The sequence below is a fragment of the Chaetura pelagica genome, unplaced genomic scaffold (genome assembly GCF_000747805.2).
Source record: "Chaetura pelagica isolate M959 unplaced genomic scaffold, ChaPel_1.0 scaffold120, whole genome shotgun sequence".
Lineage (NCBI taxonomy): Eukaryota > Metazoa > Chordata > Aves > Apodiformes > Apodidae > Chaetura > Chaetura pelagica.
The window spans coordinates 2,149,989-2,164,763 of record NW_009951952.1 but is presented as its reverse complement, the minus strand read 5'-3'; the positions used below and the strand labels follow the sequence as shown (position 1 = coordinate 2,164,763).

The window sequence follows — 14,775 nt, the reverse complement described above, 5'->3', positions numbered from 1 at the left end:
TGACTTTTTAGCCATCCATCTTTAGATTTCAGTCAATGTCTACCTGTAAAGACAAGCTTAGAAAAATGAAAGCACTGGCAAGTTCTGCTTCCAGTTACGAAGAGGAACATGAACATGTACGTGACTGTAGGTTTAAACCACAGCTGACAAATATAATCTTTGCCATCAAATATGTTGATAAAGATTGGGTTGTATACAAGAAGCTGGACATTTTTAATATGTGAGGCCAAAACAACATGGTACAGTAGCTGAGTAAAGCTGTCTGAAGTTCATAGTTTGTAATGGTGATTTAACTGGAGAGTACCAACAATATCCTTTTGGCAGAATAGAAGTAGCTCGTGACAGCATAATGATTGGGAAGACTTTAGTCTAACTCTTCAGGTTTGAGAGATAACAATTAGTATCTCTGACATGTTCCTGTGGTTCCTCATAACTTTGGCTTCTTGTAGCACCAGCCTCAAGTTTGTCATAGGTGTCATAGGTACTAAAATGTATCTTCAGGCTTGTGATAAGCTAGGGTGGGTAGAACTAGAGTTGTGGGGTGTTAGCTTCTGGCCTAAACATCCATAGCAGGGTTTCCTGCAACCAATGGACCACCACTGCTGCCTCAGAGTCCTGTGTTCCTGCCACAAATCTTTGAGCCCTTTGACAAAATATTCCAGGAGGCTGTATGATGTCTACTTCAACTTAGGAAAAGCTTTTGTTTGAAGAGTCCCTTGCAAGCAGTGCCTGAAGCCCTGTGCTGAGGCTGCAGAGGACTGTCATCCATCACATAGTAGTGACAGAGTCAGGGCAAAGCAAGAATTTTCTGGGCAGGGTCCCAGAAAAATAGACCAAAGCATCTGTGTTTGAAAGGCCAATTTATCAGATGGGTAATTATAAAATAAAAGATAGAAAAATCTGAGGATTAGTTTTGGATATTAAAAACCAGAGACAGGAAGGGCTTTCAGAAGCACCTACCAGGTAAATGGAGAGACAGGACAGTACCAGGAAAAAAATGTGGTGACTGTGCAATGTATAAAGAGTACCCACATTATTGCATGTTGTTGATGTTCTGTAAGAGTGTGGAGGGTGTGGTCTCCATTACCTAAACACCTGCAGGTGTAAGGAGATGGTCCCTGGGATATGGTATTCATTTCAGTCCTGGATGTTGAAATGTTGGTGTTACTGTGAAGAGCTCAGCTGAAGCATTTGCTTAAACATTATCTTTGTTCTGAAGTTGAAAAGTGTACTGAATTGGTTGAAAACAACACCAAACATGTAATGATGCACATATGCCCACCCATGGATATATTGTGTTTAATTCAGGTTTTCTGTGACAGCAGACCAATGCAGTGGGCATCATTAGAGATGTGGGAGGAGGCCCTTCTGAAGAGGGACTAGAAGAATAATGTTTGTGAGGACATACTGAGGTGAAACTGTTCAAAACCTTGAACTTCAAGCCTTCTTGTATGCCACACCTTACAAACCTAAAGGAAAGCTTACATTTTAAAGACAGACTTTCTCTTATAAGAGGTGTGGCATTCCTAACTCTCATGTATAACTTGTGCAATTTACTGGCACAATATATCAGCAAGAATAAACCTTTACTAGATTACATAGTAGTTGGATGACCAAGTCTGCAGAACTCAATGGGCAAAACTGGAACTGTATCAATAGGTTCACTTGGTATGTTTGTGCTGGGTAGAGGTATGACAGTGTTACCTCAGTGTGAGGTAACCTGCATGTTCAGAAGAACAGGCTGAGCATGTTAAAGGAATGCTTTTACAGGATTGGTGTATTTGTAGTGCATCTAGTATCTGAACCACCCCATCTGAAGACAGCATTGTGGCCCTGTTCTGCAAAGAATACTTGCAGTGACCACTCACTGGCTGCACTGGGACAGGTCTGAGTTCTGAGCTGTGTTAGAGGACACAGAGTAACCCTGGACAAAGAGGGTTAGGAAGTCATTTTCTATATGGACAGTAATTTTCCGTCCACTGCTGGCCCTTGTGGCACTGCTGGACATTTCTTGTCCAAGCCCCCTGCAATGGGCAAGGGTATATTTCACAAGATCAGGTTGTTCAAAAGCCCTATCCAACCTGACCTTGAACACTTCCAAAAATGGGGCATCCACAGCTTCTCTGAGCAACCTGTTCCAGTGTCCCACCACCCTCATAATAAAAAATTTCTTCCTTAGGTCTTATCTAGACCTGCCCTCTTTCAGCTTAAAACTCTTAATCCTGGTAAAAAGTCTCTGTCTTTCTTGTAAGCCCCCTTTATATACTGAAAGCCCACCATAAAGTATCACTGGAGCCTTCTCTTCTCCAAGCTGAACAACTTCATTTATCCCAGCAGAGCCATTTGCCCTTGTGTTGCTCGAAATCCACCCTTCCTGCCACAGTGTATATAGTTGTGGCAGTTGCTAAGCATGTGAGAGGTGAGGAAATGCTAAAATAGCAGTGCTTTTCAAACAATGGGAGTTAAATAAAAAGTTGTGGTGCTTATAGCATAGTATGGGACTACTTGCTATTCTTAGCCTGATCATACTTCTGTACTGCTACCCATTGTACATGCGTTTGAACATCACCCAGTCTCACAGTTAAATTACAAAGGATGAAGAGCAATGGCCCCATATGAAGGGACCTGGAGTTACTGATTGCATGGTTAACAAACCGTTCCCATCTGTGGCTGCAGTGATTTGTACATTAGGGCACACTGGGTTTCAAAGCAATTCTTACTCGTTATGAAGAAAAGTTAAACGTTGGTTTCGGCCCGAGTATGAAGGGGATGGCTAGTTTCAACACCTGGTGTGTACCTGTCTTTGTTAGATTCTCATGTTTTACAGTTGGCTCTTATTCATCCTTTTCAGGCTTTATCGAAATAGAAATCACAGCCATAATTTTCATTCCTCCCTTTATAAACTGGCTGTTAAAAAAGGACAGTGAAGAAATTCTGGGAGGTAAAACCTGATCTGATGCATCCTTGTTTTTAACATTATTGTTCAGGATTTAGGCTAGCTCCATGAATAAAGGCCAATTAAGTTACTAATTCCTGTATCACCAGTGAAGGCATGACAAGCATGAATTAGAAGACATGGCTCGTATTTCAGTAACTCCAAAGTAACAACATTGTCAGGACCTGTGTGTTGCCACTGGGTTACAAATCTATCCACATTACTACTAAAAGTTATGTGTTTTAAACTAATATACTTTAACAAACATAAAATACCTGCCACTGCACCCCCCCTTCCCATGAGAATGCCAGTCTGCCAGTTAAAGTGCTGTGACAGAGTCTGTCTCTGGTGACAGTGTCAGCTTTTGCAGCTGTCTCAGTGCTCACATGGCAAAAGGCCTTCTGACAGCTTAGAAAAGTATCAAGAGTAGTATCTGCCCATTTTCAGGAGGTATTTTACCAAGTTAGTACTATGGCTGTTTTGAAAGGAAATTTCTTTCAAAAACACAATGGAAGAATTTATACAAATGCCAAGAAAACATGAGTCTGTGTGTGTCATGGATCTAGAACCTTGAATTTTAGCTAGAATTAGTTAGTTAGTCCCTTCCCTTCATGGAGTCAGGTGGATGGCTCAGAGCATAGTGGAAGGGAGAGGGTGTGGCACTCCTGCTTACCTTGCTTAGCCAGGTCTAACATCCACAGGTGGTCCTGTGGGACTTAAAGACCTGGTTCTGAGTTGGTGGGAAGTAGCCTCTTGACAGTCTGCATTGCCTTTTCCCAGCATAACTTAAGAGTACCTTCCAAAGGCACTATATTCCTCTTACAAATCAAACCAGGTCTTATCAGAAGCATCCCCAGTCTATGCATCCTTTTTATATCTGTCCTGTTATTTTTTATTTTTTCTTTCCAGGAATGAGAAGAAATATATAAGCAGATATTGGAAAGAAGTTGAAGTTGGAGACTTTGTGCAGCTTCGCTGTAATGAAATTATACCTGCTGACATTCTGCTGCTTTCCTCAAGTGATCCTGATGGGCTCTGCCATATAGAAACAGCTAACCTGGATGGTGAAACTAACTTAAAACAAAGACAGGTGGTGAGGAGGTTCTTAGAGCTGGTAAGTCACCATTCCTAACTCTTACTGAAGAGAAGAATTTGTTTCAGATAAGTAAAATGTTCACTAATCTCCGCCGCACCAGTTCAGTCTGCTTGTTCTGGCAGTGCTAGTGAATTATTGTTATGGTTGTCATTAAAATGCCAGCACTTGCCAACAGCTGACCTCATAATAGTATCAGAAGTTTTACCATAACTTTTCCCTGAATTTGAATAGGAATTATTTGGGGCAATTGTGTGTGGTTGGAAAATGTTGGGGGTTTTTAATGGATTCTATTGTAGCTTGATTTTTGAAAACACATTTTAACTGCCCAGTGAGAAGATACTTAAATATAAACAACTACTTTTCCTGCCTGCAAGCCAGATCAGTTTCCATTAGGAATTCTGCCTGAAACTCTTTGTTGCAGAATTATCCCTCCAGCACTTGGAGCATTAAAGTTTGTAAGATTTAAAGGGGCAGCATGCATGCATTCTGAAGGTATCTGCACTGAAAATCTGTTTTACTGCTCTCTCTCACTGTGCTCATCTCTCTTCAACAGCACTATTTTGAAACAAAACAAAATCCAGATCAGTTACTCTCAGCAGAGTTAGAGGAAGTTACCTGAAGTTTTACTTGCTTTAATAATCTTATTGAACTAGTATTTATTTGTATGCCCTCCTCTCCCATCCCTCTTTCCAGCTAACCCCAGTTTCCTGTATTTTGTCAGGAGAAAAAAATCTTTTCTAGAATTCAGCTACATCTCCTTTCTTAGTAGCTCTTCTCACCTGAGAGATTTTGTAAACACTGGTAGCTGCTGCCCTGACCAAGGTAACTGCAGAAACCTATAGTTTTACTGAGGAGGATCAGCATTAATGAAGTTGCAATCCAGCCAACAGGATAAAAATCAATGTGCCTTCCAAATCATTCTTCGTGGCAGGTAGAGGCTTTTTCTTAGTAGCTTATAAATATGTGAGATAAAGACTTGTGATTGCCACACAGAATTTAGACATGACACAGCAGCAACTGCCATGGCAAGAAGTTTAATCAGCTACAGGCCAAATGTTTCAAAAACTCTGTTTCAAAGAAGCTAATTGAATTGCTTCACAAACATCCCATCCTGTTCCCACTGAGAGGAAATTTCTCCCATTGGGTAGAGCTCCAGGGAGGTACTCAGATGATGTGTCCCAGTTGTCTGCCAGCATAGACTTCCCTCATGACCTCAGGCATATTATGTAGAACAAAAACTATAGATTGCATATAGGCTCCTGAATACATGGATGCTTTAGTGTTTGTGGGTACAGCTATAAGCTAAAGGCACATCCCACCTCAATCTCAAAGGAAAACCAAGGAAGGCACCAATTCCTCCACTCATCCAGAGCATAGGGTTGGATTTCTGTGATCCAAGACCATCTGACACACATCAGGAAGTGTTGGTAAACAGACTGAAAGGAACTGACATCTCTTAAGTGCGGGTTCATCACAGAACTGGCTTTCAAGAGCCTTGCTGCCTGGAGGAATCCCCTGTACTGCAGCAGGATCCCCAGCTTCCTGGCAGCAGAGTTGTGGCTCAGCAGTAGGAGTGTGATTACTGGAAGCTGGTGGGCTTTCTGAGTACTTGCTGACCCTACAGACTCCCCTGCTCCTGGTAGCTGTGACACCTAGATATGTGCCTGAGCCATCAGTTGTGGAGTCACTCTTCTGTCTTGAACCATCAAACACATGCATTGATGCAGCAGGAAATCCAGGAGTTTGGCACACTCCCTCAGGTTTACATAGTTGATCTAAACCAGGCAGCTAAAGACTTCAGGTCTGGGTTTTGTACAGTTTAGCAAGACTTGTAACCTTTAGGCTGGCATGGAAGTGCCATTTCCCCCTTAAATAGGTTATCAGAGCCTAAACTGGGCCCCTTTATGGAAGAAGGCTGCAGAAACAGTGACTACCAAGGGAAGCAAAACTAGGTTTATGTACCAGGCAGCTCAGCACAAAAGGGTATATACATGGCATGGCTTGCTCAGCACACCCTTCTTTACTGAGGAAATCAGTTGTCATATACATACTTAACAGTCTTGTAGACACCTACAAAGTCCTGTGCTCCAAAATAGGTGGATAAATAATTTTTAAAAAATGTAGATCACAAAATGCCAGCAGTGGGGTCCAGAATAAGTTGTTAGAGGTTATACTGGGGTCAGCAACAGAAGCTCATTCATTTCAATGAAAAAAAGGACTGGGCCCCAAGAAGTCAAGCACTAAAAGAGAGCTTGTAAGAAAACCACATGTGACTACCTCCCCTCTCTTAAAATAACAGAGAAAGCAGGAAATATCCAAGTCCCAGTTTCTGCATCAGCTAAATTGTAGGCAAAGTGCACACCTGCAAGTACCAAGTCCTCAGCAGCTGTAGCATCACAGAGCTGCTCTGTAGCAACATGGGCAAGAAGAACTGTTTCCCACAAATATCCTCTCAGTCATCCAGCAGAATACTTGCCATCCTCATTAAAGTCCTGGCCAAGACCTGTCTGAGCACGCTGTTAATTCATGCAGCAGCATTAGCTTCCTCACCCCATACTAGCAGGGATAGGCTCTTACTGCTTCTTGATGGTGTTGCCCTGAAGAGAGACACTGAGCAGTGGGAATGAGCAAACTCCTCAGGATATGTTGGATAATAGTAGGCCCACACCCAAGCTGCACGGAATAGCAATGTGATGCCCATTTTTTTCAGGGTGAAGTTCACTTCCTATCTGGGTATCTCTAGGTTGCCACAACTGGAGAGGGCTTATTGTGAGGTTTCGTAAAATACTTTGGAAAACCAAAATTTTCATGCACCTAATCTGAATGTTCTTTTACCAAACCTCAGGGAAGTTTGTTCCCAAGTCTCTTGAATCCCAAACTGTTTCTGCATTGGACAGGAGTTGCTTTTACATTTTTTTGCCACCATTGCACTCATCAGAATAACTCTCAGTTGTGTTCATAGCTGTTGGGTTCAGTGTCATTCTGCAGCCCTGTGGTTCAAGCAAGAAAGCAAATAAATAGATCATGTAGCCCTGACCCTCTCTTTCCCACACTGCTCAACTCTTCCTCCACACCCCTTACAGAGTGATGTGCCTGGTCATGTGGCTCGTCATAGGACAAGAAACACAGATTTTTTTGAAGCTTCTTCTCAAAATGTCAGTGCCAATAGCTGTCTTTGAATAATGTCTCTATAGCAGTACCTCAAGCATTTAAAATAAGCTGTGTAACAAAGCTTAGGATATCTGTGTTTTTTATATGAACTGATAGCTTCCAAGCATGTGTGCCTGTGAAGCAGGTCAATGAATAATAGTTATTTCTATACCCATCACACTGCTGGGCATGGGAAAGGTGCAAGAGTGAGGGTAAACCAGTTGTTTTAAGCCAGTTCTGTACTTTCTTTATGCCTGCCCTCTGCCCAGCCCTCTGTAATTTACAGTCCCACAGGTCTACACCAAGCTGCTTGCCATGCCAGTTTGGAGCTGCTGAAGTGGTGTGTGTCCCCTTGCAACCAGAGCCCTCTCCAGAGCAAGCCCAGCGCTGTTGCATAGGGTACAGCCGTCCTCTGGAAAGGCAGCCTTTCTGCATGCGTGTTCTGAAGGATCTTTTGTCTTTCTTTTTTCAGCATTAACAGCATATAAGGTCCATAGTCTCAGAGAGTAAAAGGTTTTAGTTTCCCTCTCCCAAACCTTTGCTCAGAAAAGTAGCATTCTGTTTTCTTTCTAGCCAACTCTGGAAGCAGCAATAAGCAATTACAGAAGCCATTCTATATCCTTATCTCCTGTGCTTTGCAGACATTATTATACTCTAAACATATGCCCAGAAGACCCAGGATCAGCATTTGTGGACTTGGATTGGACCTGTCAACTTCTGTGTTCCAAGAAACTTGTTTTCTTTTATAGTGCAAGTGATCAGAAATACTGCTTATTTTAAGCACTGCTTTGATTTGTCTTGAGTAATTTATATAGACTGGCACATAATTCTTGTGAGCTTTGTGTGTTTGTTAACGAATGTGATCTGACACAAGCCTGCACTTTCTGGACTTGATTCTACACCCTATCGATGTACAAGCTGTGAGAAGAATCACTGATACATTCCTCTGTGATTTGTGTGTCTGAAGATTCCAGTTTAAATGTACACTTTGTTGCTGTGTATTAAAAATAGTCAAGAAAAAAGAAAATCACTCAGTGAGCAAGTTAAAAAAGAAAAAAAGGAAACAGATTTTTCAAAGGCCTTGACATTTTTTCCTCGGAGACTTTAAATACTGTGGTCTTGTTATCCAGATACTACAGCAACAGGATCTGTTAGAAATGTTTAAAATAGTCAGAAATATACTTGTGAATGCTCTGTTTTTAAAGCAAAAAGGACAGTGGACTGTCTTCACACTGAAACACACATCAGATCACTGTGTGCAGCATGACACATTGGCAAGTGCAGCTAGGAGGAAGCCCAGTGAACCCCAGTGTCAGTGATCTAATGGTGTTAGCAGTGACCAGTAAGCATCTCTTGGAAAAAAAATGAGTATTTCTTGGTATTCCACCAGTCTCCTAAGTTTCTAACCCAGCTGCGCTGCTGCCGATCCCAGTAGCCATTTCTGGTGCACTGGATCTAACAGAAGGCACAGTAGGCAGGAGGAATCAATGTGTTTTCTGTGCTACTCTGCAGGCTGCTGTGCCACCACACCCTCTGCAGTTGCTTATGGAATGTTTTCCGTCCATGTGAGATGTTGTGTAAGCTGCACTTCAGAGAGCGGATAAGCAGATACAGCTTGGGCTGGGAAAGCTCAAAACTCCCTTTCAGGTTTCACCAACTTGATTTAAGATATTTTGATAGGATGAATCTAGACTCACGAAAAACATTTACATTTTCTTGCTGCCTTCTAGTACAAAGCAAACAAAATATTCCACTGTTTATACTCAGGATGTCTTTTAACAAAATTCACAAAGACTTGCTGTGAATTCTGGAGCAGCCTAGGGTTTGTTAACCACTGGCCAACCACTGGATGTTTATGTGGAAAGCTTCAGTTCAGCTGAAAGCTCTGCTAAATCTAGCTGCTGCCATCCCCTGTGAGAAGGTGCTTGTATCCCTCGGAGAGTTGGTGGGGGTAAGGCTTGGATTATTTTTTTTCCCCTCTCATTTTCTCCAAAGAGTAGACCTTTGTTCAAAGTGAGCTTGTCCTAGCATGATTAAACAGGTTTAGATAAGTCTTGCAAATGACTTTGTGACTGCTTATTTACTTTGTCTGAAAAGCACATCTGAATTCAGTGTCTGCCTGTTTGGGAGGGTTCATTTGCATGCAGACTAGAACCAAAATAACTCATCAGTCTGATTCCCTCACAAGTCAGTATGTTCCTTCTGGAATATGTATGAACTCAGAGCCCATGCTCACTGTAGGCACATGTGCTCATCTGTCCCAGCCTGAAAGTTGGGCTGAATTGACAGATCCAGCTTTCATTCCAGCCCTACCTGTTTTTGCACAGTGCTGGAAGCATACTGGGTACAGCTGAACTTAGATGAACACTCCCACAGCCCCCTGTTCCAAACAGTGAGCCATTTATACCATCTCTTTCTTGCCCTGTGAGTCCTAGGCAGAAGCTGGTCCAGCAAAGAAGACAAGACTGCTTTCTGGAAGGGCTGCACTTTCATCCTGAGGGTTGGTGGCTGCTCTGTGTGTGAAGTACTTTGGGAAGGGCAGTTCATACTCATTGCAGGAAAACAATTCAGAGGGCAGCCCTGGTAACTCAGTATAGGTGTTCCTGTTGCATTCAGTTTTTTCTCAAAAAAAAATTATATGAACTTGCATGAGTATATGAGCTTAAAGAGTCTGATTGAGTCTTCTAAAACAACATGAGAATGGGCATAGCTATACACTCCCTGTCACTTCTTGCCCCACTAACAGCCTCAGGCTATATCATCCACCTGAAATTAGTGGCAATGGTGCAATATTATAATCAAGTGACATTCGCTAGCCAGCATACTCAGTGTTGTTTAGACTGTAAGTACTGTATCAGGGTAGATTCAGACCACAAGAACAGTGAATTTTTGGCATTTTTAGGGGGTTATTCTTTGTGCCTTTCTTTTTTTGCAGTATTTTGAGAAGGTTCACAAGGCTACGAAGAGTGTCTTGAAAATTCCAGACACACACATGTTAAAACAGCAGATGAGAGCTCTGTCCCACACGTTGCCAAAATTAGGTTTCCCTGAGGGAAAAGAGAGTTTAAAAAATAACCAAACAAGCAAAGAAAACAATTTTTTTTCCCCTATGCACTATCAGGATATTAAATTTTAAACTACTTTTTTTTCTTTTTTGTTTTACAGTCTAGCTGAAGATTTTAGTGAAACACATCTTGTAAGATTGGTGTTGATCTGTGTGATGTGAGCATGTCACACTTTGAGAGGACCTTTGTCTGAGGTCATGCCTTGAACATTCAGTAGATTTCTTTGAGGAGGGTTGAATTGCAATGAAAAGCTCTACATGTATGTTTTATCTTTTTTTGGATGTTCTGAAATGACTCGTGTGGAAGCTGTGGACTTGTCTTGTTGTTAGAGGAAGGACCTACTGTCTCTCTAACAGAAACAAAGCACCTGTGAGCAGAATGGCCTGGTGTAGAGCAGGAACCAAGTCAGTGCTGTGGCAAACTTCTGTGTGAACTCAAAGTACTAAAGGAAGGCTGAGAACAATTTTTCACTCGGCCACTTTAACCCTGGTGATTAGTCAGCAGTCTCACCTAAGGAGGAAGTTAGAAATAAAAAATTCAAGAACGATGGTTCATTTCCTCCTTGGTCAGCTTTGAGCAAGGTTATCATGTCTTTCTAGTTTCTATTGTGCAGGTGTCCAGGCCACAAGTTTGACTGTTGAGAGAGTTCATTAGAGAGCCAAAGTATTTGAATAACTGTAAGAGAAATTTTTTGATATCTTAATTTAAGCTCTGGGGGAAGGCAGGGAGGTGAGAAAGTCCTTAGGACTGCTGAGTATTTGACATTTACCACGGGCATTGGCTGTTTTTGTGTTTAAATATAAAGGGGCTGGATTTATTCATCTGAAGCTTGAATGTCTTGGCTGTGAAGGACCTCCCACCCTCCAGCACCAGTGGAACAGGGATAAAGCCATGGAAGGAAATGAGTTATGCCAGGGCTTCTGCTGGATCTGACCTCTAGAGAGGTGGGACGTGTTGTTCTCTGTATCGATAGTCCAGCATCTCTCCATTTTGCTGTTTCTCTAAAGAAGCATTAGAAAACAAGTGACAATTTTAGGTCCATAGAGAAAATAAAATGCTTTACTGCTTTCCTGTTATGGTGAAGTATACATTTACATTTAAAGCCAGTTAAGAAAGGATCTTCCATTTATTCATTATTCCATTTATTCATTGCCATTACTTTTCTGATCTCCTAGCCTATTTCAGTTTTACTGAACAAAAGTTTATTTATTGAACTTTTATTCCTTAGGTGTACATTGGCCTGTTATCTGGGAAGAGGAAATATCTGGAATACCTGTTCCCAGAAATGAGTTTTTGTAATATAATGCTGAAAACGCCTGCTACTAGGATTCTTGAGCTGGAAACATGTCATACTACCATGTCTCTGATACCATGTCCTCAGTTGGCAGTATCAGTGGTTAGGAAAGGATTGAAGTGCCTTCCTTTCCAGAGCAGGAGACACAGTGTTAAAGCCACATGTAACCTCAACAATTATGGTATGATCTCACTTTCCTTTGGCAGCACTGAGGTGGAGAAGGGGGTCTGCTTTTCTGTCAGAAGCAGAAGAGCAACAGAATGAGGAACTCCTGTATTTATCTCATCATCCAAGATGTGAACCCTCATCCCACTTCTCTTTTTTCCACCTGCTAGCCTCCACGTCTTTTACACATTTTAGTACTGATAAGGCCACAGAAGCCAGTAGAAATTTGCATTAAAATGTTCCTTACATGGGAAGTGGCTGGCCTTATGTCTCAAAACTGTTATTTCAATAAACTCATGAAAATTTCCATTCATTGCTTATGCCCAGGTTCATCCTTTCAAGCTCTGCTATGACCCTGTGATGGTCAGACACTTTACATATGTGTCTGTGCTTGTGAGAGAGAAACCTAAGATTGTCCTGTAGGTACATGACAGGAGAAGATACTATATATTCAGAATTGTAGTGCTTCAACTTCTATTTGGTTTTGAATTTAAAATGTCAGTTGTGCATTGAGATTTTTAAGCAGCAGTGCTAACAGCCTAATTCAGCTTTCTTAATCATACAGTAATGAACTGTTTTACATTGAAGCATGGAGCACAGCTTTTTGGCTTTGGAGAGGAAGAGAACTTGATGTTTAACATACAACATGGTTAGAAAAAGTGTATAAATGTCATGAGTGTTTAACAGCCTCAACTTAACTTTTCCAAGTTTGTTTGCTTGTTTTATTTTTCATTTGACTTACTTAAATACCAGATTCAAAAACATCCCAGATGGCAAAGCAAACTCATGTACCTGTATAGCAATGTGGCCTATGTGGCTAAGATCACAGGGATCTGTTTAACAGGAAAGGATAAAAATGGCATTATCCTACTGTTAATTACACGGAGGTGGGTCATGCCAGCTACTGAGCAACAAAAAGCAAATGTAGTTATCTTCTGTTCCTTCACAAGAAGCTGTTTAAGCAATATCTCATTAAGGCTGCAGAATAGATAACTGATTGTGATATGGAAGAAAAATTACACAAGCATCATTTATTCAATTATGTTCTCCCTGGTGGTCTTATTCCTGACATTTTTTCTCACAGGTGGCACTTCCACATCTCACATTTATTGGATGGTTATAATAATAAGTATTTGCATAAGAATTGCAGAATCACAGAGTTTGGATTTGAAGGGACCTTTAAAGATCACCTAGTCCAGCCCCTCTCCCGTGGGCAGGGATATCTTTCTCTAGATCAATTTACTCAAAGCCCCATCCAACCTGATTTTTAACCTCTTCAGTGACAGGGCATCCACAGGTTCTTTGGGCAACTTGTTCCATTATCTTACCACCCTTACAGTAAAACAAGAATCCTTATAGCCAGTCTAAATCTACTCTCTCTCAGTTTAAAACTGTTGCTCCATGTCCTGTCACTGCAGGCCTTGGTAAAAACTCTTTATTTGTCTTTCTTATAAGCCTCCTTTATATATTGAAAGGTTGTTAAGGTGTCCCCAGAGACTTCTCTTCCCCAGGTTGCACCTCAACTCTCTCAACCTTTCTTCACACAAGAGGTGCTCCCTACCTGTCACCATTTTTGTGGCCTTCCTTTGGACCTGCTCTTACAAGTCTATGTTTTTCTTGCACTTGGGCCCCCAGAGCTGGACACAGCACTCCGGGTGGGGTCTCACCAGAGAAGAGTACAGGGGTAGAATTACCTCTCCTGATCTGCTGGCCACACTTCTCATAATGCAGTCCAGGATATGATTGATTTTCTGGGCTACAAGCACACATTACTGGCACATAAGGCCTTCTCTGCAAGGCTGCTTGCAGTTCATTCACCCCCCAGTCTGTACTAATATTGGAGATTGTCCCAACCCAGGTGCAAGACCTTGCACTTGGCTTCATTGAACTTAAGGAAGTTCACATGGGTCCACTCTTTAAGCCTGTCAGGGTTCCTCTGGATGGCATCCCTTCCCTCAATCCTATCAGCTGCACCACTCACCTTGATGTGATCTGTAGACTTGCTTGGGTGCATATAATCCCACTGCCTATGTCATTGGTGAAGATTTTAAATAATATTTGTCCCAGTTTAGGCCCTTCAAGGACACCACTTATTACTGGTATCGACTTGGACATCAAGCCATTAATTCTTTGGACTTGGGGCCATCCAGCCAATTCCTTATCCATGTAACAGTGCATCCATCAAACCCATATTTATTGGCAAGAATGTTATGGAGAAACATACCAAAGGTTCTTGCAGAAGTCCAGGTAGATGACGTCTGCCCAGAGGAGAAACCAGCTGGTGAGGGGAAGCTGCACAAGAGTAATAGACTCTGCTGTTCTGTTCTGCTCCAATTCAACAAGACATTATTCGTGGGTGTTTTAACTCCACACTGAACTGAACAAAGTATATGAAGACACCATCATGCAGGATCTTTGTAACCACTGTGCATGCCTGAAGCATGAGGCTGACTTGCTGAACAGGGAAGCAGACTTCGGTCCCAACTCCAGTGATAATGTTTGTCCTCATCAGCTCATTTCCAAGTTTTTGCAACTGGCAAGGCCATTGTGAATTTCTTTTCACAAGATCTTTGTGATCAGCTGGTGTCTAAAAAAATGCCTTTGACTCCCTGGAGTTTTTGAAAAGGTGTTTTTTCACTTTGCTACTGCAGCCTTTATCATGCTGATTGAGAAGGAACTCTTTCAATAAAACAGATACTAGATGAGAATAGACAGACTAGAGAGAGAAGCTCTTACTCCAAGTGTTCTGCAGCCATCCTGACTTCCCCATGCACTGTGCATGCCCTCAGACTGGCTGTGAATCTTCCCAGTCACCCCTCCACCCTCTCTGCAGGGTTGTGAGGGAAGTACAAAAGCAGCAGGCATTAAGGAGAGAAGGTGCACTCCTAATTCTGTGTTTGCCTTAGCAGCAAGTAGTAGGGCAGGTGGTGAATGTTGGTAAAAGATACAATTCCAAGCAAAGATGGCATGCCAGTGCCCAGCTTGAGGAGTTTTTATGTGGTTATAGAGCTGCCTTGTGCTGGAGATGCTTGTGGAAAGGCTAACAAACCTGTGATAGTGCTGATATAAA

The 14,775-nt window shown here is 41.9% G+C and overlaps 1 protein-coding gene across 1 annotated transcript in view; it reads left to right on the top strand.

Annotated features, from left to right (window-relative positions):
• The window catches only part of ATP10A (ATPase, class V, type 10A), a 120,997-nt gene that overhangs the window by 41,934 nt on the left and 64,288 nt on the right, over window positions 1-14,775 (top strand). The window contains exon 2 of the mRNA XM_009998756.1: window positions 3,845-4,049. Coding sequence (XP_009997058.1) covers window positions 3,845-4,049 — 205 coding nt within the window. The remainder of the gene's footprint in view (window positions 1-3,844; window positions 4,050-14,775) is intronic.